The following is a 25,374-nucleotide window of genomic DNA, read 5'->3' on the forward strand; positions in this document are numbered from 1 at the left end:
TATAGTCACATTTGGATCTTTTAGCTTGAATTTTGCAGTTCTGTTTCCAGCTCACTAGAATTCATTGTTTAAGAAATACGTCCTTTGCGTCAATTCAAAGGAATAAAATGTAATCTTTAACGACTGCTAGCATGGATTAAACATTATTCCTGCAATTATTTCTTCGCCAATTAATAAGTTACATGAAACAATATGCAAAAATGGCGATGATCCCTGTCTGTGCTAAATAATAAACCCGTACCTAACAAACTGTGATCTGATTTGCCATTGCTAATCTATTTTCAAGGCGTGTCTTGTTGGCGTTGTGATTCCCGACAACGAGGTTCTGCCTGATTTTGCGTCTAAACACGGACTGAAAGGATCGTACGAAGAGCTATGCAAGAACGAGGCGAGTATCATTCAACCTGGAGTTAACCAGGAAACCGGCAGCTCTCCAGCCCGGACTACGTCTCCCATGATGCTTTGCCAGCTCAGGCAGCGCTATCTGAGAAATAGAGTTATTCATTAATTTGTGAACGGTTTAAAATTCAAATTGAAATTAAACTTTTAGGGCAAAATAGTGTAATTGTAAAAACTCTCCAAGGCAGCTGTTTAATGTCACCTGTTTTCAAAAACGTGTAACTCACTTTAAACTCTTGATAATTCTCACTTTGTTGGCATAAAATATTCATTTAGAGTTATTCTTTGTGTTTTTCATAGTTGGATGGATACTATTCCTAATGTCTGTATTAATGTATAGCTGGATAACAGCATACTACCAAGTTAATATTTATTAATATTATAAAGTAATATAAAAACACATGCAGTTTCCCTTTAATAACTGCGTAGGGTCCTCTGTTTAAATATGGCGCCGCTGTCGGAGGACTGAATTTCCTTCTGTCAGTGTTGTTATCCAAACATTTCACGAGACACACTGTGTTACTTTGCACATATTTCAATCCATCCCGTACATAAGGCATCTCCTGCAGTAACAGATCATCAGCATCAACGTGTATGGTTTTCATTCCAGGTCATGAAGAAAGCCATTCTGGACGACATGGTTAAAGTTGGAAAACAAGCTGGTCTCAAGTCATTTGAACAGGTATTGAATGATTAGTAGCGAGTTGGGGGCTTGTGATGTTTAGGTGGGGGGGTGCTCTGTCTGTATGTGGCACGGTACTCCTCTACCAACTTCTGTGAATAGTTAATGGCATGAATTTACACAAAAACGAGAAAAGTTGGTATTAAAATACACATTAACATTCTGAAAATCAATATATTTTGTGGAGAATCCATTGAAGTTGAGATGGAAATACTAGCTTCAGTGGAGTTAGAAGTCTTGTCGCCATGGTAATTTAGGGTCTGTTTTATCAACATGTAACAATAAAATCCTTTACAATGCGCTCACCTATATTTTATTCTATAATGTCTGCAGACATGATTGCACAGGATCTTTATAGCCTTGTAATTACTGGTTTTAAAATATATTGATATATACAGTCTTTACCCGAAAATAAAACCGGGTCTTATATTAATTTTTTCCCCGAAAAACACACTAGGGCTTATTTTTGGGGGATGTCTTATTTCAGGGAAAAACGGTAGCAAGTGCTAGTAAGCAGGTCTACATTCGGGTGAATTCCCTCAAACATAAACCAGTTCACTAGGGCATAGAATCCTGCAAATCTACGTTCGGGGATTAGCGAACTAGAGACTAGGGTTTATTTTCAGGGTAAGGCGTATATTACGCGCATCCCCCGAAAATAAGCCCTAGCTAGGGATGTCTTATTTTCGTGGGAAACCGGGTATATGTTAAGAGATTTAGGGACTCCAGAGACCAATTCATGACACACAATTAAATCTTTAAGAAATAAAAAATGATGTTTTAGAATTTGTGTAACTTGACTTCCTGTGAATTGTCACATAGCGATTGAATACTGCTTATACAATGTGCCGTCTTTCCTCAGGTTAAGGATATCTATGTCCATTCTGAAATGTTCACTGTTGAGAATGGTTTCCTGACGCCTACGCTGAAAGCCAAGAGAGCCGAGGTTGCCAAATATTTCCGCAGTCAAATAGACGACTTATACACAAAACTACAGGAATAAAGAGAACAGTTTTACTGAACAGCTTTTAGCCAGAATGCGGCATCATGGTCATACACGCAGTCAGATGTTATTTTACGAGCCGCGTGCACATGAGGAAAGAGCGTAAGGCTGGACGGCTGAGCAACGTTTTTACCAGCAGAACTAATTTAGCCGCTTTCCGAGTAGAAGACTATGATGTACCTGTGATTCAGAAAACAAAATGAAATGACGTGCCCCATCTGGTGGCATTGAGGGGATGTTTTTGGAAGTCACTGTATGTGTATCTAGAAGAGGAATAATGAAATAAAAGTTTTTATAATTTATAGAAGGGACCAGTAAGTGTCTGCTCCATCCAGTGTCCGTTTATTTCTTTGTAAAAAATGATGTATAAAGAGGGGGTATTACCCCTCATTGAGTTCTACAGTGACCCTCGTAGAGTCTAAACACGGCCACACTGCAGGTTCCTGTCTGCATTGTACTGCATTGCAAACCGCCGAGCTGCGATCATGTAGTTAGAAAATTAGAATTCTGTTTTAGTGAATAAATCTCTACGAGTCAGGTAAATGGAGCAGTACAAGTGATGAAACACTCTGAAGGCGATGGACAATATTTCCAGAGTGGGGAGAAGCGTAAAGAGCTTACAGTCATTTGCTTTGAAGAAAAATCTTAACTGTGTAGAACTGCCCCAACAAGGCATAGGCCATTGAGCACTGACAGGGACCAGTCAAAGGAACTCGCTCCTAAACCATCTTATTATTGTGCCGTAGGAAAATGAAATCCAGACAGTACATAAACTAACTGAGACGAACTCAGATTCTGTTACAAGCAAGGCAGGATTGAGGAGCAAGCATTATATATATATATATTCCTGGTCTTAGAAAATAAGCCGTGTTATAGTGGTGGTGGAAATTGGATGTGGTGTGCTGAAGCCAACACTCGGTTAGGCCCGTAAAAAGAGGGTAAATGTTTAACACTTTAATACGTGCTGACATTATGAAGCCAATACGTTAAATGCCTGCCTCAGTTCCTTCAGTTGATGGAAGGGATGCACTAGGGGATGCACTGGGATATTTCACCCAATGTGTTTTAAAACATATTCTGTTAGAAAGCCACTAGAGAAGGAGTAAATCCTCAGAGGTAATTACCACTGTAGGGTTAAGGGACATTGGACCCAGACCACTTCAATGAGCTGAAGTGATATGGGCACTACAGTATCCCTTTAAGTAAGACCATGACAGTCCGAGGATGCCTGAATATGGTTAAATGTGTAACGAGGTGTTCTAGGTTCTCAGAAGTGCATGGTTGTATAGGAAGGACATGCATGGGCCTAACAAGGCTGAGAGGAATAGTCAACCGTAGTATGATAGAGTTGTATTAAATCCTTGTAAAGCTGTATGTCGTATGGAATTGCCCAAATGAGGGGCTGAAATTGTGTCATAGTGGATTGCCCGCGGAGGGCCAGATGTAACGTACTGAGTGAAAGTCACGTGTAGTGGAAGGCAATAGTGTCAAATGCAAGTCTTGAGCCGACGGGTGGATAATAGGCTGCATGAGATGTACGGATTATGGCATGAACAAATGTAGGTTAATCGTTCCAAGGTTGTAGGAGTTAGGGAATGGACTGTGAATTGCATATGGGCAGTAGTGATGCTCTGGTCTTGGATCTGTTATTTTAAGTATTTTTACACCAAGTGGTGTACTTAAACGTAGTATAATAGGGCAATATATAAACCCTGAGCGGCAGGAAGGCCAAAATTAGGTCAGAGCAGTAAGCCCATCAAGGGCCATATGAAGCGTAGTAGTAAAGGCCTAGTGAGGGCAGTGTGCTAAGGTATAGAAGGCTAAGAGGGCTCTTTGCTATTCATGAGTAGTGGGTTGGCCACATGGTATGAGAAGTAGCAGGTGTATGAAAGGATAGGAAGTGGGTTGATTGATGGTTGGTGAGCAAAACGGTGGACCTTCTCTATATCATAACTTGACCCTTGAGAGACCTGTAATGGTAGGACTGTTAATTAGAGATATTGATAAGACATTTGAGTAACATGATACCACTGATGGAAGATGGGTGGATGGATGGGCAGTATAATAAATGCTAAGCACATGTATAAGCTTAAGTTTGGGCCTGACAAATTTAGATCGTCAGTTGCAACACCTAGCCCTATAATTATTAAACAATGTAGGCCCAATGAATGCCTGAATATCCAGACGGCGGAAATATAGTATATGTATATATGTTCTGAGGCTGGAAGAGGCCTGGTAAACATGAGTAACAAATACGGATTTGCTCAAAGCCGACAAGTATAACCGAGGGCCGATCAGCTGCAAATATGAAAAAAATGTATGGATTAAAAAAATTTTATGGCCGAATACAGTAAGCAGAATGCATGAACATAATTGAGGTATCACTGTGATGCTATGTAAGACTGAAATAGGCCAAATTTGCATCCATCTGGAAATTTTCCATATCTGAAAGAGGGCTAAATACGGACTGAACTGTGAATGCTACCCTAGTAAGTGAAAGGCCAAATACATGTCAGTGATAGCGAATCCCAAACAAAAATTATTATTTTTTTTCATGAAAAAAAACCCCGCACAAACAGGAAGAGCTAAGGCCGGGCTGGACACGGTGATGGCCCCAAGGGAGGCAGCTGCTTTTTACTCAAGTGAGGTAAAATAAATACTTGCGTAGGCCGCATGAGGCCAAGACCAGATTGTTAGATGTTTAGGTAGTTTGTGTTGACAACCTTTGAACCGGAAGTAGATGGTTCTATACTGAAACATGAAGTATCAGCGCAGATCAAGGGGAGGTTTGTGTATTTATAGGCCGGGTAACCCTAATGTTCCAAACAGAAATAAATCCTCAGAGAATACTACGATATATAGAAATAAAAGCATTAGGTAAAACTTCACAGGTAAATGTTGTCTTTAGCCGGCCGCTCCTTCGTTAGGAACGCTCACGCACCAAGATGCCAAGAATATGCCAAAGGCCATGGAACTGGATGCCTTATTTAGCTTGTAAATCATTCTGTCTTTAGTAACTTGAAGGGTTTTAGGGTTTCCCACTGCAGTCATAACATTTTTATAATTTATAAAAACAAAATCTGCCCAGTCACATGGATACACAGAAAATCTGCCCATTTACCAATGAGATAAATGAAGACTGGTTATTAGATGCTGAATGACAGATTCTGTATGTGAGAAGTTATGAAGAAAATGTATAGATTTGGCTTTTCCCTTTTATTACCAATTGACAGACTGTACAACTGTATAAAAGGTCAGAGTTCAGAAGAAATTTAACAAGATAAAAATATTCTAATGTAAGTGGAGAGAACACACGGTTATCAGATAATAAAACAGCACGTTACGAATAACATTTTAATACAGTTTGCCCCCAGGAAACATCGAGGGATCGTTACATACACGCTCCGCTAGGAAATGCATTAAAGACATTTGCATATTATTTGGTATGAAAAAGAACATTTTTTAAACAAGACTAAGGGTTTATTCACTAAGCAATGAGCTTTGGCAAACTGGAACAAATCTCTAAGTTGGCCAAGTGTGAGATTTTTTTGCGCCAACTTTTTGCATTTTTCAGCATATAAGCGCCATCTGTGATGTTGAATCACCTCAATCATTGTTCAATAAATAAACCTTTAAGGTTGGGCTGGCCAAAAGGCAATCATCACCCCAACCATTGCAGAACTACAACTCCTGTGATGGTGGTTGTCATGTCTGCTGAAGTAGATTTACAAAGGGGTCAAAGAGATTCTCCATAGTGTGTTTAATAGCCTGAAGTAACAATGCAATGGTAGATCTAGCCCCAATGAGAGATTGGCATAGATGGGCCATTTCACCATCCCTCAGGTTTATGTTCGAGGTGCGATTGGTCTTTAGTAGTAGTTTTCTAACCCTGGCTGCATTTACTAAATCCTGCTATAAAAATGGTCAGAAATTGAAAGGGATTCAATTTTTGGGCTTAGACAGCTGAATATGACTCATTCTCTAAATCTGTTATTTTTCGGATTCAGCTATATAAATCTAAACTCTCCTAATCTTTGCTATTCCCCTGTTTATTCTCAGTTTAGGTTTTGTCACCTTCAATGGTTACAGAAACTAGATCAAGTAGTTCAGACGGGGGACGTTTCCAGGAAATAGATGAAGGTAATTCCGCCCTAGTGTGCGGAGACTCCCAGCTGCCATTGTAGAGGTAGGTTACATGAACCCTTAACCCAGCCTCAGTCATTAATGCTGGTTTGTTAACTGGTGAATTACTGGATAGATTTTCAGTTCACTGCCTGGTTGTTCTGAAGGTACCATACGTGGGTCTCAGGAGGGGGTTATCTAGATTTCTTTTCGTCATCAGACTGGTCAGAGCCTGTGTCAGAGACATATTTTACTGCACAGCGTCGGGGGAACCAGCCCCTCACTCTCGATCCATCTAGAAGAGAAAATGCACCAATAGGTTACATGAAAACTAGGTCAAAGAAAGTAAGTAAAGGCTTCCGGTGGATTTTTATAAAATACGCCATCTTGTGGCAAAAAGATAGAAATGAAATAGAAACATGGCTTGCCTCTAGAATAGGCCGGGCAGTCTTTAATTTACAACTGCCTTTTGCAAATAGCTCCTATCAAACCCTACCGAAACCAAATCAGCCAACAGCTACTACCAAAAGCAAACCAGCCTGAAACCAAACCAGCCATCGGCTCCTACCGAAACCAAACCAGCCATCAGCTCCTGCTGAAACCAAACCAGCCATCTGCTCCTACCGAAACCAAACCAGCCATCGGCTCCTACCGAAACCAAACCAGCCATCGGCTCCTACCGAAACCAAACCAGCCATCGGCTCCTACCGAAACCAAACCAGCCATCGGCTCCTACCGAAACCAAACCAGCCATCGGCTCCTACCGAAACCAAACCAGCCATCGGCTCCTACCGAAACCAAACCAGCCATCGGCTCCTACCGAAACCAAACCAGCCATCAGCTCCTGCTGAAACCAAACCAGCCATCTGCTCCTACCGAAACCAAACCAGCCATCAGCTCCTACCGAAACCAAACCAGCCATCTGCTCCTACCGAAACCAAACCAGTCATCAGCTATTACCGAAACCAAATCAGCTGACAAGGTCAGAGACACAGAGAAAGGTTATGTTAATGTCTATTGACAATAGTGTATAATGCTTTGGTCTCTGCCAATTCCACAGGTGGGTGCACTATAACCACCTGGCTACTAGGATAAACTTCACCCATTCTCTTCCATATGACCAGCCACAAAAAACTAAGGGTGATGGAATTTCTTACTCAAGCTGCTCCACCAATCGCTAGATTGTGTTCACCCACTGATAAAACCCTTTTACAATAAAATGTTTAAGAATAAATCTGGTCATCAAGAAAATAAAAACACACAATACCAGAGAAAATCCTAATGTGCTAATAATCAAAATCCAGAAAGTAGAATATAAGCTGTTTGAGCAGGGCCCTCAACCCTCTCCGTTCCTGTGTGTCCAACTTGTTAGAAATACATGTCTGTTAGTCCAAGTATTGTACAGGGTTAATAATAATAAGAAGAATAATGTGAGTTTTTAATCAGAAAGGCAATTGGTTTATTCTTACCTTCGGGTAAGTCACCGTCACAAATCTTCTCCCCGTACATCCAATTCCTGAAAGTAAAGGCAGAAATAGCCGAATATAAATCCCCCACTTACAGTGATTTTATTTATTTATATAGCTATATCTCTTACAGAAGATTGCCAATGGGGGTGGGGTGACACTTTTCATTTCTATCACAACCTGAATTTTGTTACTACAGTGAGATGGCTCACTGCTGAGAGATTAAATTTATCCAAGGGTACTAGATACATGACCTATGCATTAACCACACCTACCGCACGTAAAGAGTTAATGTATATATAAAAGGGACATTATAGTCACCAGAACAACTACAGCTTCATGTGATTGTTCTGGTGAGTATAGTATGTCCCTGCAGGGTTCTCAATGTAAACACCGCCTTTTCAGAGACGGCTCCCCAGGTGCATCGTTGGTCAGTGGTGCACGTTCAGCGTCTCCACTCTCTGCATGAAGACGCTGAACTTTCCCTATAGAGATACATTGATTGAATGCATCTCTATGAGGAGATGCTGATTGGCCAGTACGGCGTTTAGCTTTGCCCCCTGCTCCGCCTCCTTGGCTAAGATCATAAGAATTGATGATAGGAAAGCATATGATTGAATGAGATTGTGAATTCTGATGATCTCAGCCAAGGAGGCAGACCTGCTTGGTGCTGGAATAAAAGTGAATTGGTATACTATTTAAGGTAAGCAAGGGGCAGCCACCTAATCAGCTGTTTTTAAACTATATGGTAAGAAATACACATTTTTATTCCTGAACTTATAGTGTTCATTTAAGGTGGAATATACTGAAGGGCCATATGGACTCCAGGATTTTTTAAATTTATTTTTTAACAAACCCACACAGTGATGAACAGCTGTCAACGCTCAGCCGATAATAAATAAATACATTGTCTCCTGGAAAAAGTTCATTAACGCAGTACGCTCCGAATTAATGTAACTGGGTGACATACTTCAAGCCTCTGGTCGCTAGAACAAGTTCCCCTTTTTGGAGCTTCATTCGGGGTTCCTCTGTGCAGGGTGTGGTAAAGAAAGTCCGAATGCCTTTGGTCAGAGGGCAACAAGCACCACTATAGTCTTCTACTGCTTGGTACTGTACCTGAAATTACATGAACTGCAGGTTAGAAACATGTTAAGGCAGATATATCATGTCGCAAGGACAGAACATAAAAAAAAAAATACACAAATCTATTACATACATTCAGATTAGATCAGCTCTGTCTTTTTAGGGAAACTTTACTGTCATTCATTGAGATTGGAACCCCCTTAATATTTAGGGTGCACACGTTGGGGTAACGATGGCTAGCTTTGGCAATCGTTGTTCCAACGTGTGCGGAGCTTTTGACTAAACGTCTTATGAAGCTCAGGCAGCCGCTAAGTGAAGTGCACCATGCCCACAGTGCCAGAGGTTGGCATTATACCTTTATAGTAATAGCAGAGGGCATGCAGAAATCAATGTCAGCCACCAGACTGCTTACTGAGGGTGATGTGACTGCTGCTTTGTGCCTGGATGCCAAGCAAAGAACAAAATGAATAGATGATGGGAAACATTAAGGACTATTAGTATATCTTTACCAAATAGGAAAATCACAAATCCTTTCCCCATTATATGCTTTCACGTCTATTAACCCACCTCCACTGGGGCTTTCAATGAGTTTATCACTTAATCTATATCAAGCCCAAAATAGAAATTCACACGGTCACTGGAAAACAAGCTTAGTTATTTACCAACTTTGTCTCCATCTGTATCAGACACACATACACACTGACTGTACTCACACTGCGTACACGCTTGTCCGCTTTTTGTTTCAGCTGCTCGATCTGTTAAAACATAGAAAGAGGGTAAGAGACATAGTTCTAATTCATAGAGTATTTGCAGTTCTGATTTATGTGAAACTGGTGACAGTAATGCCAACCGTGAATGCTCTACGACGTTTGAATAGCCCTAAAATAGGAATAATTATGTGCCAGGAACATAAATATAAAGGTTTGAGACGAGAACTGTAAAAGGAGAAAAACAAGGCAGCAAACAGTACGCGCACAGTAGCAGAGATAGCCGTGATCATTTCATCCATTCATTGTACTAGAAACAACTGCTTGCAGGGTGTTCGGACGAGCACAGCTTTCTAAACGACTCACAGATCAGTGTGCTACAGCTCCAGATCTTTTCTTAAAGGGACACTCTAAGCACCATAACCACTATAGTGATATGAAGTAGTCATGGTGCGTGGAATCTGTATGTGCAGCATTTCATGACAGTATGGCTGGGGCCTGTCACTAGCACGCACAGCATGGCTGGGGCCTGTCACTAGCACGCACAGCATGGCTGGGGCCTGTCACTAGCACGCACAGCATGGCTGGGGCCTGTCACTAGCACACACACAGCATGTGGCGCCCGTCACTAGCACACACACAGCATGATGGGGCCTGTCACTAGCACACACACAGCATGCTGGGGCCTGTCACTAGCACACACACAGCATGCTGGCGCCTGTCACTAGCACACACACAGCATGCTGGCGCCCGTCACTAGCACACACACAGCATGTGGCGCCCGTCACTAGCACACACACAGCATGTGGCGCCCGTCACTAGCACACACACAGCATGTGGCGCCTGTCACTAGCACACACACAGCATGTGGCGCCTGTCACTAGCACACACACAGCATGTGGCGCCTGTCACTAGCACACACACAGCATGTGGCGCCTGTCACTAGCACACACACAGCATGTGGCGCCTGTCACTAGCACACACACAGCATGTGGCGCCTGTCACTAGCACACACACAGCATGTGGCGCCCGTCACTAGCACACACACAGCATGTGGCGCCCGTCACTAGCGCACACACAGCATGTGGCGCCCGTCACTAGCGCACACACACAGCATGTGGCGCCCGTCACTAGCACACACACAGCATGTGGCGCCCGTCACTAGCACACACACAGCATGCTGGGGCCTGTCACTAGCACACACACAGCATGTGGCGCCCGTCACTAGCACACACACAGCATGTGGCGCCTGTCACTAGCACACACACAGCATGTGGCGCCCGTCACTAGCACACACACAGCATGCTGGGGCCTGTCACTAGCACACACACAGCATGTGGCGCCTGTCACTATCACACACACAGCATGTGGCGCCTGTCACTAGCACACACACAGCATGCTGGGGCCTGTCACTAGCACACACACAGCATGTGGCGCCTGTCACTAGCACACACACAGCATGTGGCGCCTGTCACTAGCACACACACAGCATGTGGCGCCTGTCACTAGCACACACACAGCATGTGGCGCCTGTCACTAGCACACACAGCATGCTGGCGCCCGTCACTAGCACACACACAGCATGTGGCGCCTGTCACTAGCACACACAGCATGTGGCGCCTGTCACTAGCACACACACAGCATGCTGGCGCCTGACAGCCAATGCCCCCCTTTGTGCGGTCTATATCCTCCCCTCAGCCTGCCCTCTGACACTGATTTTTTATATATATATTTTTTTTGTGGTGGTGGTTGTGGGACTAAGATATGAAGGGTGACGCTTTCCTAAAACAATAAACTTTGCCAAAAGACAGTCTCCACGAAAAAGAAAATTAATCCTCAGGCATCAGCTCACAAAGAGTTTAACGCAGAAGACCACCCACTGCGCAGACTCCTCCACACTTTCTTCAAATCTGTTATTTGTATTTGAACAACCATTGCGAAGTTTGAAATGTTAACATTTCTGTTAGACTAAACGGAATGTACGGCTTACTGTTAATGTGTATTTGTGACATCCTTGACGCAGATGCCAATCGATCCCGTTTCCATTTGAAGAACCTGTCCACGTGAACACCTCACGGAAGTTCTTCCACCTGCTTCCCAAATCATAGGGGAAAATAAAGGTCTCTCCAGTCTGGTAATACTGAATTCGGTCTTTGGCCTGTGGTATAAATGAAGGAGGTTTAATGTCATTTAAGCATTATTTATTTCTTTATAAATTAAACTGTCAGAAACAAGACTTTTCCAGCGGCCATATAAATAGATGTTATATTCTCCTTTCTTGGCAAGCTCCCTGACGGACAGGTGTTTAGAGATTCAAACGTTCCCCAGAAGCTGGATTAGTGGTGGATGGATTAGTGGTGGATTAATTCACAAAGGTCACACAGTCCAAAAGGCCAGTCTACGAGAGATGCTTTGTGTTTTAAAGTCAGGAGATGCAATTATTGATCGGTTGATTGGTTATACAAGGTCTGCATGGCATTCAGTGGGTTACTAGGTATTAGCTCAGACCCATCATAATAACCCAGGACTGACCGACCCCCTTCCAATAACTGCCCGCAATAAGACAAAGAACACATCACAATGCAAAGCAGTTTTTTTTTTCCTTTACATTTTTTTTTTTACTATTTATCAACTTTTATTTTAGTATATGTAGCCAGTGAAGCATGAGTCACTAAACAAATCGCTGTTAAGTCATTGTTCTAAGGAAACCTCATTGTGTGTTCTTCTAGCAAGTATTAGCTGTTTACAATTAACTGCAACAGACATACAGAGAGACAGAACACTTACCTTCTCTTCTATCCACGATTCAATTGAGGTTTTATTTCGCAGAATAACTTTCATCTTTAACACACAAGAAACTAGGCATTAGATTGGCTAGGCGCACAGTATGAAGTAGTACAAAGTGTTTAATTTCCTTTCTCAGTACAATTGGTGTTTTGATTAAGCGTCAGTCACTCGCCCTTAACACGGCACACTGTGTCTAAAGTAATACATATAGGTGGAGATTGAGCTTTGTGAGAGGCACTCGCTGCTCCCAGCATGGATTCATTCTATTGTATACATTTCAACTCATGGAAAGAAAAATCAATTGCTCTATAATAAAGGCATTAATTGCCAGCAGAGTTTGGCATAAAACAGCATCCTTCAATCAATGTTCAAAGCACTTCCTAGAGCCGCTACTTCAAAACACACGATCCGTGTAATGTGATATGTTGACGCATTTATTCTTCACAATTGCGTTAGTGGTTTAAGTGAAGAATATTATCATTCAAGCTGCATGGACAATAATTGCATTTTGTCACATTGAGATGTGTGTACATTTATTTACATTTAGCAAAATGGAAAAGGAGCCAATAGATATTTAAATTATTGGATGGAAAGTTTGGATAAAGGGGAGCTGGCACTTAGTAAATGACCCATCTCCACTTATACCACGGAACACAGACACACTATGTATCCGCAACATGTAGGTGGAGCAGACACGCTACGTACCCGCAACATGTATGTGGAGCAGACACGCTACGAACCCGCAACATGTACGTGGAGCAGACACGCTACGTACCCGCAACATGTACGTGGAGCAGACACGCTACGTACCCGCAACATGTACGTGGAGCAGACACGCTACGTACCCGCAACATGTACGTGGAGCAGACACGCTACGTACCCGCAACATGTACGTGGAGCAGACACGCTACGTACCCGCAACATGTACGTGGAGCAGACACGCTACGAACCCGCAACATGTACGTGGAGCAGACACGCTACGTACCCGCAACATGTACGTGGAGCAGACACGCTACGTACCCGCAACATGTACGTGGAGCAGACACGCTACGAACCCGCAACATGTACGTGGAGCAGACACGCTACGTACCCGCAACATGTACGTGGAGCAGACACGCTACGTACCCGCAACATGTACGTGGAGCAGACACGCTACGAACCCGCAACATGTACGTGGAGCAGACACGCTACGTACCCGCAACATGTACGTGGAGCAGACACGCTACGAACCCGCAACATGTACGTGGAGCAGACACGCTACGTACCCGCAACATGTACGTGGAGCAGACACGCTACGTACCCGCAACATGTACGTGGAGCAGACACGCTACGTACCCGCAACATGTACGTGGAGCAGACACGCTACGTACCCGCAACATGTACGTGGAGCAGACACGCTACGTACCCGCAACACTTACGTGGAGCAGACACGCTACGAACCCGCAACATGTAGGTGGAACAGACACGCTACGAACCCGCAACATGTAGGTGGAACAGACACGCTACCTACCCGCAACATCTACATGTTGCGGGTAGGTAGAGTGTCTGTTCCACCTACATGTTGCGGGTACGTAGAACAGACATGCTACGTACCCGCAACATGTAGATGTTGCGGGTAGATAGCGTGTCTGTTCCACCCACATGTTGCGGGTTCGTAGCGTGTCTGTTCCACCTACATGTTGCGGGTTCGTAGCGTGTCTGCTCCACCTACATGTTGCGGGTACGTGGAACAGACACGCTAACTACCCGCAACATGTACGTGGAACAGACACGCTAACTACCCGCAACATGTACGTGGAACAGACACGCTAACTACCCGCAACATGTACGTGGAACAGACACGCTAACTACCCGCAACATGTACGTGGAACAGACACGCTAACTACCCGCAACATGTACGTGGAACAGACACGCTAACTACACGCAACATGTACGTGGAACAGACATGCTAACTACCCGCAACATGTACGTGGAACAGACACGCTACGTACCTGCAACATGTACGTGGAACAGACACGCTACATACCTGCAACATGTACGTGGAACAGACACGCTACCTACCCGCTAGCTGTATGTGGAACATACACAATTTGGACAATTTGGTGTTAAGTCAATAAACCCATAGACGTTCAAACAACTTTAAAACTACGTTGGAGCTCAAAATCAAACTGCTAATAAAGGAAAAGGCAGTAAACGACGCTGGTGTATGGCTGTGTAACGATCCTGATACAGGTCTTCACAGGGGCAGTTTGGAAAGTTACAGTATTGCAGTGTGACAGACAATGATTGGGCACTCTGCGATTGGCTGACTTCATGCAGCCTTGCTTTTCTTAGACGTTTCCACTTTAAGATCACTGAAACCAGCTCCAGTAGAAACATGATGAACGTTGTAGGACAGTGCCACAAGGAGAGAGCTCTGCCATTTAGACAAATCCTACAGCCAGTGTTTGCTAATAAACACTGCATGGCGGTTTGATTTTATACCACTGTATAAATACATGGATTACCAGAGTGCCCCGGTGTTTAAACTATACAACACACGCACAATCCCAAAACCGATCAGATGCCGACACGGAGAGGGTTCTCACAGGACGGTAGCTGGAAATGGGGCTGTTTACTGGGCTCATCATTTAGCAGACGGTGGTATCTGAACACCATGCAATCCTCACAGCCATGCAACACCTACTTTTCTAACTTCTTTTGCAATTTCCTCTCATCAATTTTCGCCAACACATGCAATCTCTCAGTGTCCTCTCACTACCAAGAGAAATGTTCTGAAATCTGCAAATATGAACTTACATGTTCTACACACCTGAATGAAAAACAGCATCCCTACAGCGATTGTGGTACCCAGAGCCAGGCCAAGAGCAAATAGGGTCACAGCAAATGCAGAAATCCCAAAGGGAACAATAGGTGCAGGATCCCGGAGGGACACACTCATATCAATCTTCACTGTGTTCCACCCAAACGAGATCTAAAAAAATAAACAATAATAATTAAAAAAAAAAAACTCTGTATAATTTAAGAAGACATCAGCACATGACATTCACAGTTTGTAGCTGCTACAATTGTCAACAGCAAATGCATCAGAGTAGTTACAACTTGGTGATTTATTCAATAAATTGTGAACTTTTAATTTTATTTTTTCAATAAACTGGAGAATAACAAATAAAAAAAACAGTCAAAATGTTTTTTCCAATTTTGATCTTTTGACCTGCTGGAATTTCCAAATCCTTTGTCATATGTCTACAACTCTCTGCGAGCCTTGTGGGTTAAACCTATATCATTAACTATTCTATATCCACCAGATTTTCTCTCTAGGCTAAACCAACACCGTAAATCTAGCAGTAAAACCTACAGAGCACTTTGTGATGAGTTCAAAGCACAGTTAGAGAGACATGTTCTTTCACTTCTGTTTCTCATGATCAGACCTACTGTGGATTGTAAAGAATAGCAATTGTGTTTAAATCTCTGCTCAGATATAAATCACACAATGCAAAAAGTGTTTGGAGAGAAAATGAAGCTAAAAGTCTAATTAAAGCAAGAAATAAATCGGACCATGCAGTATTTGGTGATGCACACTTACTCTGTTGTACAGCTGCGTGTAGATGGTCATAACAAAGATGTAAGAGGCATGGATACAACCCAGAGGGGCCAGCAGCAAAAACAGTGTGAAGGAGGAATGATTTTGATGTCCACAGCAATTGTTTATCCAGGGGCAATGATGGTCCATCTTCAGTACACATCTAGGATGGAAGCAAAGCAATACGCACAGAGAGAGGGTATCAGTGTACAGAACAGAAAGAAAGTCATAGCAGTGAGCAGACTGCATCCTGGGAAATTTACAAATGGCACAGCACCCAACTCAGTCTTCAAGCTTTATTTAAACAGTGTAACACTGAACAAGTCAGGGTAACAAGCCTTACAATTTTTAAATAAAGATTATGAAACATGAATACAGTATGAGTTCGAAATATAACCAGAGTATGGAAGGACGGGTAGGTGTAACATATCCTATTGCAGATTACCACCAGGATCTAGCCAAGAGAGCCAGCCTGCTCAGTAAAAATGTAAGATTGATTGAAATTGGTTTCTCATACATCCTGAAATGTTCAATAATTTCCATTTCTCATTATTTATCAGAGGTATTGCCAAAGAGTGTTTAAAACTTATCAAAAAGGAAGGTCTCAGAATTGAAGGAGGCTCAGCAGGTTTGCAAAAGCTCCATGGACTTCCTGCCAGGGACGTGTGCCAGGGCAAGCTGGGGTGGATTATAGGTACCCGGTGTGCTCTGTAAGGAGCCTGTGTTTAAGACGGGCGATTTAAATGAAAGTGAAAACATTACTTCCAGTTTACCCATGGTGGACTCTAGTGTGACGTACGGTCACCATCTTCCAATGCATGCTGGTAATAATATAGGTTTATGAAATAATGCGAAATGGTATGTCAGAGCATCACATGTAGGTGAGGAAACATGTTCCCTCTTTTAACCATTTGCTTGCCAGACATATGTTGCAAGCAAACATTAAGTAGACACATGGAGCAATACACAGCCATACCTGTTGCACTTTCGGCAGTGGTGGGAGCGGGGGGCTTTGTAGGCCTCGCACACTTTGCAATACTGCAGGTACATACAGTCATGAGTATTCCCCTGAAGATAAATAAAACAAGGGCGTTAAACTGAAAATAAGGAAATCTACAAAAATATAGCAATTTAGTTCACAATCACATTCTGAATGTATCCCTGAGTTGGCTTAGAAGATTATAAAATATATTTGTCAGGCGCAGAAGAAACAGTCATCTGCACTGCAATTATAATGGAAGAACCGCACCCAGAGGGCCAATTAATGATCCAGCCCCTTTCGGTTGAATGAATAAATGATAAATATTTCTAAATATGGAGTCAATCATATTAATCCCCTAATTACACCATTCATAGCAGAATTTTACAAATATTGTGTGCATTTCTCCTCTTTATAGCTATGTGATGGGAGATAGAACCTGAGAAATCAAAGAGGTATGGCTGATTGAGGACCAAGTCTTATACCGCCTGAAGAAGACAAACAAACAATACATATTGCTGGGTATCACTGAATCTATGCAGCTAACAATCTAGTAGGAGTTATGGCTGATTGAGGACCAAGTCTTATAGCGCCTGCAGAAGACAAACAATACGTATTGCTGGGTATCACTGAATCTATGCGGCTAACAATCTAGTAGGAGTTATGGCTGATTGAGGACCAAGTCTTATAGCGCCTGCAGAAGACAAACAATACGTATTGCTGGGTATCACTGAATCTATGCAGCTAACAATCTAGTAGGAGTTATGGCTGATTGAGGACCAAGTCTTATAGCGCCTGCAGAAGACAAACAATACGTATTGCTGGGTATCACTGAATCTATGCAGCTAACAATCTAGTAGGAGTTATGGCTGATTGAGGACCAAGTCTTATAGCGCCGAAGAAGACAAACAATACGTATTGCTGGATATCACTGAATCTATGCGGCTAACAATCTAGTAGGAGTTATGGCTGATTGAGGACCAAGTCTTATAGCGCCGAAGAAGACAAACAATACGTATTGCTGGGTATCACTGAATCTATGCGGCTAACAATCTAGGAGGAGTTATGGCTGATTGAGGACCAAGTCTTATACCGCCTGCAGAAGACAAACAATACGTATTGCTGGGTATCACTGAATCTATGCAGCTAACAATCTAGTAGGAGTTATGGCTGATTGAGGACCAAGTCTTATACCGCCTGCAGAAGACAAACAATACGTATTGCTGGGTATCACTGAATCCATGCGGCTAACAATCTAGTAGGAGTTATGGCTGATTGAGGACCAAGTCTTATAGCGCCTGCAGAAGACAAACAATACGTATTGCTGGGTATCACTGAATCTATGCGGCTAACAATCTAGTAACTAAAATACATTTTGGAAAAGTGAGGAGCAAGCATTACATAATTAGCAATGCTCCTGAAATTCTGAAGTTGCAGAAATTAAATATACTTAACACATTTCCAATGCAAGAATTATGGAATTAATTTGTTAAAATGTTCAATTCAGGCTTCGTGACACAGCTGTGCTTTAACAAAACATTAAAAGAACACTATAGTATTAAGATCACAAATCAATACAACCCCCAGCGACTTTTAAAAATTACGGCATTCTAAGAAATTAACGACATCACAAGGCTTTATAATAGAGTGTGCAACAACTAATATGAAATGTGCAAACGTGAAGGGCACAGGTATTCAAACAGAACACGTGCGGAGCTACTCACTAACGTGTTATTTTAACCCCTTAAGGACACATGACATGTCAGGATTCCCTTTTATTCCAGACGTTTGGTCCTTAAGGGATTAAACTATTCAGTAGATATACTGTCAAAGAAAATACGCATGGATTTTGTTCTGCATGGTTTCTTATACAACGAAACGGTTTGCAAAAGCTGCAGATCTCCGGTCTTTTCAAAGCCTCCCTATTGTCCCAGGCAGAGACTGCACATGCAATCGTGGCTTTCCTATGTTTCTCAGTGAGCTCTAATACAGCTCACGGAGGAGGGACTCTAGCTCTATGGAGCTAATGGAAGAAAACCTTCCGGGCTGTCTTCAGCCAATGATTTCTATTGATATTAGCACTTATGAACAGTCATGAAAATGACAGCTGAAGTGCTTTGTGGGTGTGAAGAGTTTGTTTAATTGCTGGGAACTCAAAGAAAATGTCACATTTTACGTGCAAATAGAATGAAAACATAGCTGACGAAGAATTTTAGGCTTAAATTTACAACAATTAGCATTGAAGCGAATAACCCGATGAGTAATAAATCTGTTTGACTGATCAGAACTGGTGGAAAACTCTCTTCTCTTCTGATCTGTATCTCTTTTAAACACAAGAAAAAGCAGAGACTACTTTGTCTTACATATTTTTCTTACTCTCAACAATCTCGATGAAGGGTATATATCATCGTGGCAAAAATAAAATAAAAAAAAATGATGAGAACTCTGAGAACAGGCTAAAAGCTTAGAGAGACTCAATAGCTTGCCCTGCGGTATATATCATAGTAGAGGTCTTATGGATACATTAATTCTGTAATTCTGAAGCATATCAGACTGGTCCAACCCGTACGGGCAGTCCAGATCTGAAATGCCAACAAGTTCCCTCTGAATGAGAGATACAGCAACCCCAGACGATCGTTTCAGCCTTCTTTTGGGCCTTGTCAGTAAAGCGTAGCAGATATCCCTCTAAACACAGTGAGCTCGGGGTCCACGTCTTGATTACCCTCTTAACTTGGGGTGAGCCACGTTAATGCATTAAAGCAACAAAGAAAGGATGAAATCTCTGAGAACGGACAAAAGCTTAGAGAGACTCAATAGCTTGCCCTGCGGTATATATCATAGTAGATGTCTTATGGACACATTAATTCTGTAATGGCATCCTGCAGGAGGCTTTAGTAAATCTGACCCGATCTTTCATCCTATATAGGATTAAATCCTGTACGTTGTAACACAAATAATTTCACCATTGGAAATTCTTATTCACATCAATGTGATACTATAAACAGTAATATTTGAAAAGCAAAACATGTTCTTATCTGCTTAGATAGGCTGTGTTACAGTGTCTAAAGAGCTTTGTAATCTTTGACCACACAACAAAGTGGTGTCTCATTTAAACAGTAAAACAGTAAGACTGTAACCAACGGATACCAAGATGTCATTTCGACATTTCTCACTTAGAAAATATAATTAAAATATTGGGGTGAAGGTAAGAAATCATTGCAAGTCGGATATTTATCAAATTAATCTAAACACAGCACCAAACTGAGAACGGATTGATTTAAAATCTGAAATTTACTTTGAATTCTCAGCTGTTGATACTTTACAGGGCTATTCACGAAAGTGAGAATTGCACAATAGCTGAAGCGGGAAATTCTCTAATTTCGCTATGCTTCCAGTTTGGCTACTAAATTCACTTTAGTGAATAACTCTGGTAGCAATAAATGATGTGTTTCCCTATTCTGCTGCCACTGAGGTACATTGAGAACATTACACATCTAAATAGCAGGTGTGCTGGAAATAAACATTAAGCATTACTTAGTGACAACTTGGCTAGACAAACCCGATGCTTGTAAACTACACGTCCTATGATACTCAGCCAGCAGGCGTAGTCTAAATGTAGATCACAAACATTAGCAGTGAACGAGATAACTGAGCCATTGGGAAATTTGCAGGTTATTTAAAATCACAGTAGAATCTATAAATAATTGTGGCCACAGGTAGGTTTTCACCCAGCTTTGAGAATATCCCTGCCTTATTCAAGCCTTCAATATTCTCCTTACCGGTTTCCATCCGAGAGGGACAAATCCAGGGCCGATAAACATTGCATTGAAGTAATTGTAAAGAATCATAACCGTCCAGTTAATTAGTGTCAGAAAGTTCAGACTCCCCCCTGATGTATCCAGCGGCCAATACCACAGAATGGAGTCTAGGATTGCCACAATGGAGCAGATTATTATAACACCAAGAGCAATGATGGGGCCCCAGTGACACAGTCTCTTCAGCTCCCGTATGTTGTCAAAACTAATGAAAGAATCCAAGATGCCCATGTTTCCAGAGACGATAATGGCTAGGCCTTGACGCCGCACTCTCACGGTGGTATAGCCACTTTTGTGGCTCGAGCTTTCATACTATCCAAAGCACAAAGTTGAGCGCATAATAACCGGCACATCCATTCAGCTATGCATTGCAGCTCATCCAAACTGTATTTCATTTGCCGCAACCTGCAAAAAGAAATGTGTGCATAACCAATCATTATATTTAATCCAGAGTCTATTTCTAAGACACAAACACACTGTAATTATTAGTCTTCCCAGTGAGCACTGAAAATAGAGACACAGCTACAACCTACCACTAGATCTCAAGGGTAAAATGAGGCAACACATATTAACATACACAACCCAAACACCTTGAGATAGAGATATATATAAATGACACCTCTCTACATATCTCAAAACAGAATGCACAGGCCATGGTTGATTATTTATTTCTTACTTGTTCTATGTTAAATTTTGTATATATTGTTTTGGTATTTTATTGTACCCTATTGTATCTATGCAATGTTTTGTGGACCCAGGACATACTTGAAAACAAGAGAAATCTCCATGTATCCTTCCTGGTAAAATATTTTATAAATAAATAATATTTTATAAAAAGCAAAGATAAATGAATACAAACAAGGTTATCTGTACAAAACTGTAAACATAACGTGACAGAGTTGTCAGCCGGTTCACTCCCACCACATTACACAAAAACAGGAAAAGACTTGTAGAATCAGGAAAGAAGTGATGAACACTGGAATTAACGCCGCCTATGGCTGCTATATACAGCTTTATATCGTGTACATTTATAACAGGGTGTGGGATGCTTTACTGGGCATTAGCATCAGGGAGGGAACAGGAGTCCTAGATTACTACAAAGTACTCAATCAAAGTTACAATAGACTGGAGGATCCGGAGGGAGTTTTGGTGTCTCATAAGATATTTTAGGATGTTAGAGACTATTGAACAGCCATACAAAGAACATGGACAAAAGAACATATCCCTATGAATAGTCAAGCTCTAGCTTTTCATAGCATCTAAAGTGCACGGTCAAAACTATTAGCCGTAAAAGACACAAACCCACCAACTTGGGTAATAAGAGCAGCGACAAACAAAATCCAGGGTATATGAGAATTTGTCACCGCTCCCATTTTCCTGGGTCCCGGCTGTCATTGTTTCCATTCCCTGATTCGCTGCTTCCATAACCCCTGGTCCTGCATGTCATCGCCACTACCCAGAGTCGTCGTCACTCCCAGAGCCCTCCTCGCTGCTCCCATTACCCAGAGCCCTCCTCGCTGCTCCCATTACCCAGAGCCCTCCTCGCTGCTCCCATTACCCAGAGCCCTCCTCGCTGCTCCCATTACCCAGAGCCCTCCTCGCTGCTCCCATTACCCAGAGCCCTCCTCGCTGCTCCCATTACCCAGAGCCCTCCTCGCTGCTCCCATTACCCAGAGCCCTCCTCGCTGCTCCCATTACCCAGAGCCCTCCTCGCTGCTCCCATTACCCAGAGCCCTCCTCGCTGCTCCCATTACCCAGAGCCCTCCTCGCTGCTCCCATTACCCAGAGCCCTCCTCGCTGCTCCCATTACCCAGAGCCCTCCTCGCTGCTCCCATTACCCAGAGCCCTCCTCGCTCCCCCCATTACCCAGAGCCCTCCTCGCTGCTCCCATTACCCAGAGCCCTCCTCGCTGCTCCCATTACCCAGAGTCCTCCTCGCTCCCCCCATTACCCAGAGCCCTCCTCGCTGCTCCCATTACCCAGAGCCCTCCTCGCTGCTCCCATTACCCAGAGCCCTCCTCGCTGCTCCCATTACCCAGAGCCCTCCTCGCTGCTCCCATTACCCAGAGCCCTCCTCGCTGCTCCCATTACCCAGAGCCCTCCTCGCTGCTCCCATTACCCAGAGCCCTCCTCGCTGCTCCCATTACCCAGAGCCCTCCTCGCTGCTCCCATTACCCAGAGCCCTCCTCGCTGCTCCCATTACCCAGAGCCCTCCTCGCTGCTCCCATTACCCAGAGCCCTCCTCGCTGCTCCCATTACCCAGAGCCCTCCTCGCTGCTCCCATTACCCAGAGCCCTCCTCGCTGCTCCCATTACCCAGAGCCCTCCTCGCTCCCCCCATTACCCAGAGCCCTCCTCGCTGCTCCCATTACCCAGAGCCCTCCTCGCTGCTCCCATTACCCAGAGCCCTCCTCGCTGCTCCCATTACCCAGAGCCCTCCTCGCTGCTCCCCATTACCCAGAGCCCTCCTCGCTCCCCCCCATTACCCAGAGCCCTCCTCGCTCCCCCCCATTACCCAGAGCCCTCCTCGCTCCCCCCCATTACCCAGAGCCCTCCTCGCTCCCCCCCATTACCCAGAGCCCTCCTCGCTCCCCCCCATTACCCAGAGCCCTCCTCGCTCCCCCCCATTACCCAGAGCCCTCCTCGCTCCCCCCCATTACCCAGAGCCCTCCTCGCTCCCCCCCATTACCCAGAGCCCTCCTCGCTCCCCCCATTACCCAGAGCCCTCCTCGCTGCTCCCATTACCCAGAGCCCTCCTCGCTCCCCCCATTACCCAGAGCCCTCCTCGCTCCCCCCATTACCCAGAGCCCTCCTCGCTCCCCCCATTACCCAGAGCCCTCCTCGCTCCCCCCATTACCCAGAGCCCTCCTCGCTCCCCCCATTACCCAGAGCCCTCCTCGCTGCTCCCATTACCCAGAGTCCTCCTCGCTCCCCCCATTACCCAGAGCCCTCCTCGCTCCCCCCATTACCCAGAGCCCTCCTCGCTCCCCCCATTACCCAGAGCCCTCCTCGCTCCCCCCATTACCCAGAGCCCTCCTCGCTCCCCCATTACCCAGAGCCCTCCTCGCTGCTCCCATTACCCAGAGCCCTCCTCGCTCCCCCCATTACCCAGAGCCCTCCTCGCTCCCCCCATTACCCAGAGCCCTCCTCGCTGCTCCCATTACCCAGAGCCCTCCTCGCTGCTCCCATTACCCAGAGCCCTCCTCGCTGCTCCCATTACCCAGAGCCCTCCTCGCTGCTCCCATTACCCAGAGCCCTCCTCGCTGCTCCCATTACCCAGAGCCCTCCTCGCTGCTCCCATTACCCAGAGCCCTCCTCGCTGCTCCCATTACCCAGAGCCCTCCTCGCTGCTCCCATTACCCAGAGCCCTCCTCGCTGCTCCCATTACCCAGAGCCCTCCTCGCTGCTCCCATTACCCAGAGCCCTCCTCGCTGCTCCCATTACCCAGAGCCCTCCTCGCTGCTCCCATTACCCAGAGCCCTCCTCGCTGCTCCCATTACCCAGAGCCCTCCTCGCTGCTCCCATTACCCAGAGTCCTCCTCGCTCCCCCCATTACCCAGAGCCCTCCTCGCTCCCCCCCATTACCCAGAGCCCTCCTCGCTCCCCCCATTACCCAGAGCCCTCCTCGCTGCTCCCATTACCCAGAGCCCTCCTCGCTGCTCCCATTACCCAGAGCCCTCCTCGCTGCTCCCATTACCCAGAGCCCTCCTCGCTGCTCCCATTACCCAGAGCCCTCCTCGCTGCTCCCATTACCCAGAGCCCTCCTCGCTGCTCCCATTACCCAGAGCCCTCCTCGCTGCTCCCATTACCCAGAGCCCTCCTCGCTGCTCCCATTACCCAGAGCCCTCCTCGCTGCTCCCATTACCCAGAGTCCTCCTCGCTCCCCCCATTACCCAGAGCCCTCCTCGCTCCCCCCCATTACCCAGAGCCCTCCTCGCTCCCCCCCATTACCCAGAGCCCTCCTCGCTCCCCCCCATTACCCAGAGCCCTCCTCGCTCCCCCCCATTACCCAGAGCCCTCCTCGCTCCCCCCCATTACCCAGAGCCCTCCTCGCTGCTCCCATTACCCAGAGCCCTCCTCGCTGCTCCCATTACCCAGAGCCCTCCTCGCTGCTCCCATTACCCAGAGCCCTCCTCGCTGCTCCCATTACCCAGAGCCCTCCTCGCTGCTCCCATTACCCAGAGCCCTCCTCGCTGCTCCCATTACCCAGAGCCCTCCTCGCTGCTCCCATTACCCAGAGCCCTCCTCGCTGCTCCCATTACCCAGAGCCCTCCTCGCTCCCATTACCCAGAGCCCTCCTCGCTCCCATTACCCAGAGTCCTCCTCGCTCCCCCCATTACCCAGAGCCCTCCTCGCTGCTCCCATTACCCAGAGCCCTCCTCGCTGCTCCCATTACCCAGAGCCCTCCTCGCTGCTCCCATTACCCAGAGCCCTCCTCGCTCCCCCCATTACCCAGAGTCCTCCTCGCTGCTCCCATTACCCAGAGCCCTCCTCGCTCCCATTACCCAGAGTCAGCCCAGGGTCTCCCAGCCGGCGGTCAGCGATGTGCCAGTGGTGGTTGGGAGAGGATAAGTCCGACTAATCACCAGCTATTCCCATTAAATCGATGTCAGTATCGGTCCGTCCATCTCACATTAACTGCAGCCTCCTCACTCACCGAGAGCCGGCACTTCCGCATTGTGTCACACAGAAAGCGTCCGGGCGGAAACAACAGCCAGACAATCCACGCCCCCCCGTGTGACGTCACCGA

The 25,374-nt window shown here is 45.1% G+C and overlaps 2 protein-coding genes across 5 annotated transcripts in view; one reads left to right on the forward strand and one right to left on the reverse strand.

Annotated features, from left to right (window-relative positions):
• The window catches only part of ACSL5 (acyl-CoA synthetase long chain family member 5), a 41,485-nt gene extending 39,083 nt beyond the window's left edge, over window positions 1-2,402 (forward strand). The window contains exons 19-21 of the mRNA XM_063434751.1: window positions 287-388; window positions 1,010-1,081; window positions 1,944-2,402. Of these exons, the coding sequence (XP_063290821.1) occupies window positions 287-388; window positions 1,010-1,081; window positions 1,944-2,084 (315 nt within the window). The 3' untranslated portion in view covers window positions 2,085-2,402. The remainder of the gene's footprint in view (window positions 1-286; window positions 389-1,009; window positions 1,082-1,943) is intronic.
• Window positions 2,403-5,285: 2,883 nt separating this feature from the next.
• ZDHHC6 (zinc finger DHHC-type palmitoyltransferase 6) lies at window positions 5,286-25,128 on the reverse strand. Of its 4 annotated transcripts, none has more exons than XM_063434062.1 (11): window positions 25,105-25,128; window positions 20,591-21,031; window positions 16,809-16,900; window positions 15,836-15,995; window positions 15,062-15,223; window positions 12,250-12,303; window positions 11,453-11,620; window positions 9,469-9,510; window positions 8,643-8,788; window positions 7,676-7,722; window positions 5,286-6,501 (listed from the first exon to the last, which is right to left on the reverse strand). In XM_063434062.1, the coding sequence occupies exons 2-11, from the start codon at window positions 20,855-20,857 to the stop codon at window positions 6,401-6,403; spliced, it is 1,239 nt and encodes a 412-aa protein (XP_063290132.1). In that variant the 5' UTR covers window positions 20,858-21,031; window positions 25,105-25,128; the 3' UTR covers window positions 5,286-6,400. The 4 variants fall into 4 exon arrangements, with proteins under 4 accessions (XP_063290132.1, XP_063290130.1, XP_063290131.1 ...); XM_063434060.1 differs by lacking the exon at window positions 25,105-25,128 and adding an exon at window positions 25,077-25,100; XM_063434061.1 differs by lacking the exon at window positions 25,105-25,128 and adding an exon at window positions 22,549-22,563.
• Window positions 25,129-25,374: the final 246 nt, after the last annotated feature.

This window comes from Pelobates fuscus, chromosome 10, assembly GCF_036172605.1.
Source record: "Pelobates fuscus isolate aPelFus1 chromosome 10, aPelFus1.pri, whole genome shotgun sequence".
Lineage (NCBI taxonomy): Eukaryota > Metazoa > Chordata > Amphibia > Anura > Pelobatidae > Pelobates > Pelobates fuscus.

Coding starts and splice junctions, on each gene's coding strand:
- ZDHHC6 (XM_063434062.1), bottom strand. CDS start 20,857: ATGGGCATCTTGGATTCTTTCATTAGTTTTGACAACATACGGGAGCTG. Junction 12,304..15,061: donor GGATGCTGTTTTTCATTCAG/GTGTGTAGAACA, acceptor TGTGTGTTAAAG/ATGAAAGTTATTCTGCGAAA. Junction 9,511..11,452: donor GTCACAAATACACATTAACA/GTAAGCCGTACA, acceptor ATGTTTTAACAG/ATCGAGCAGCTGAAACAAAA.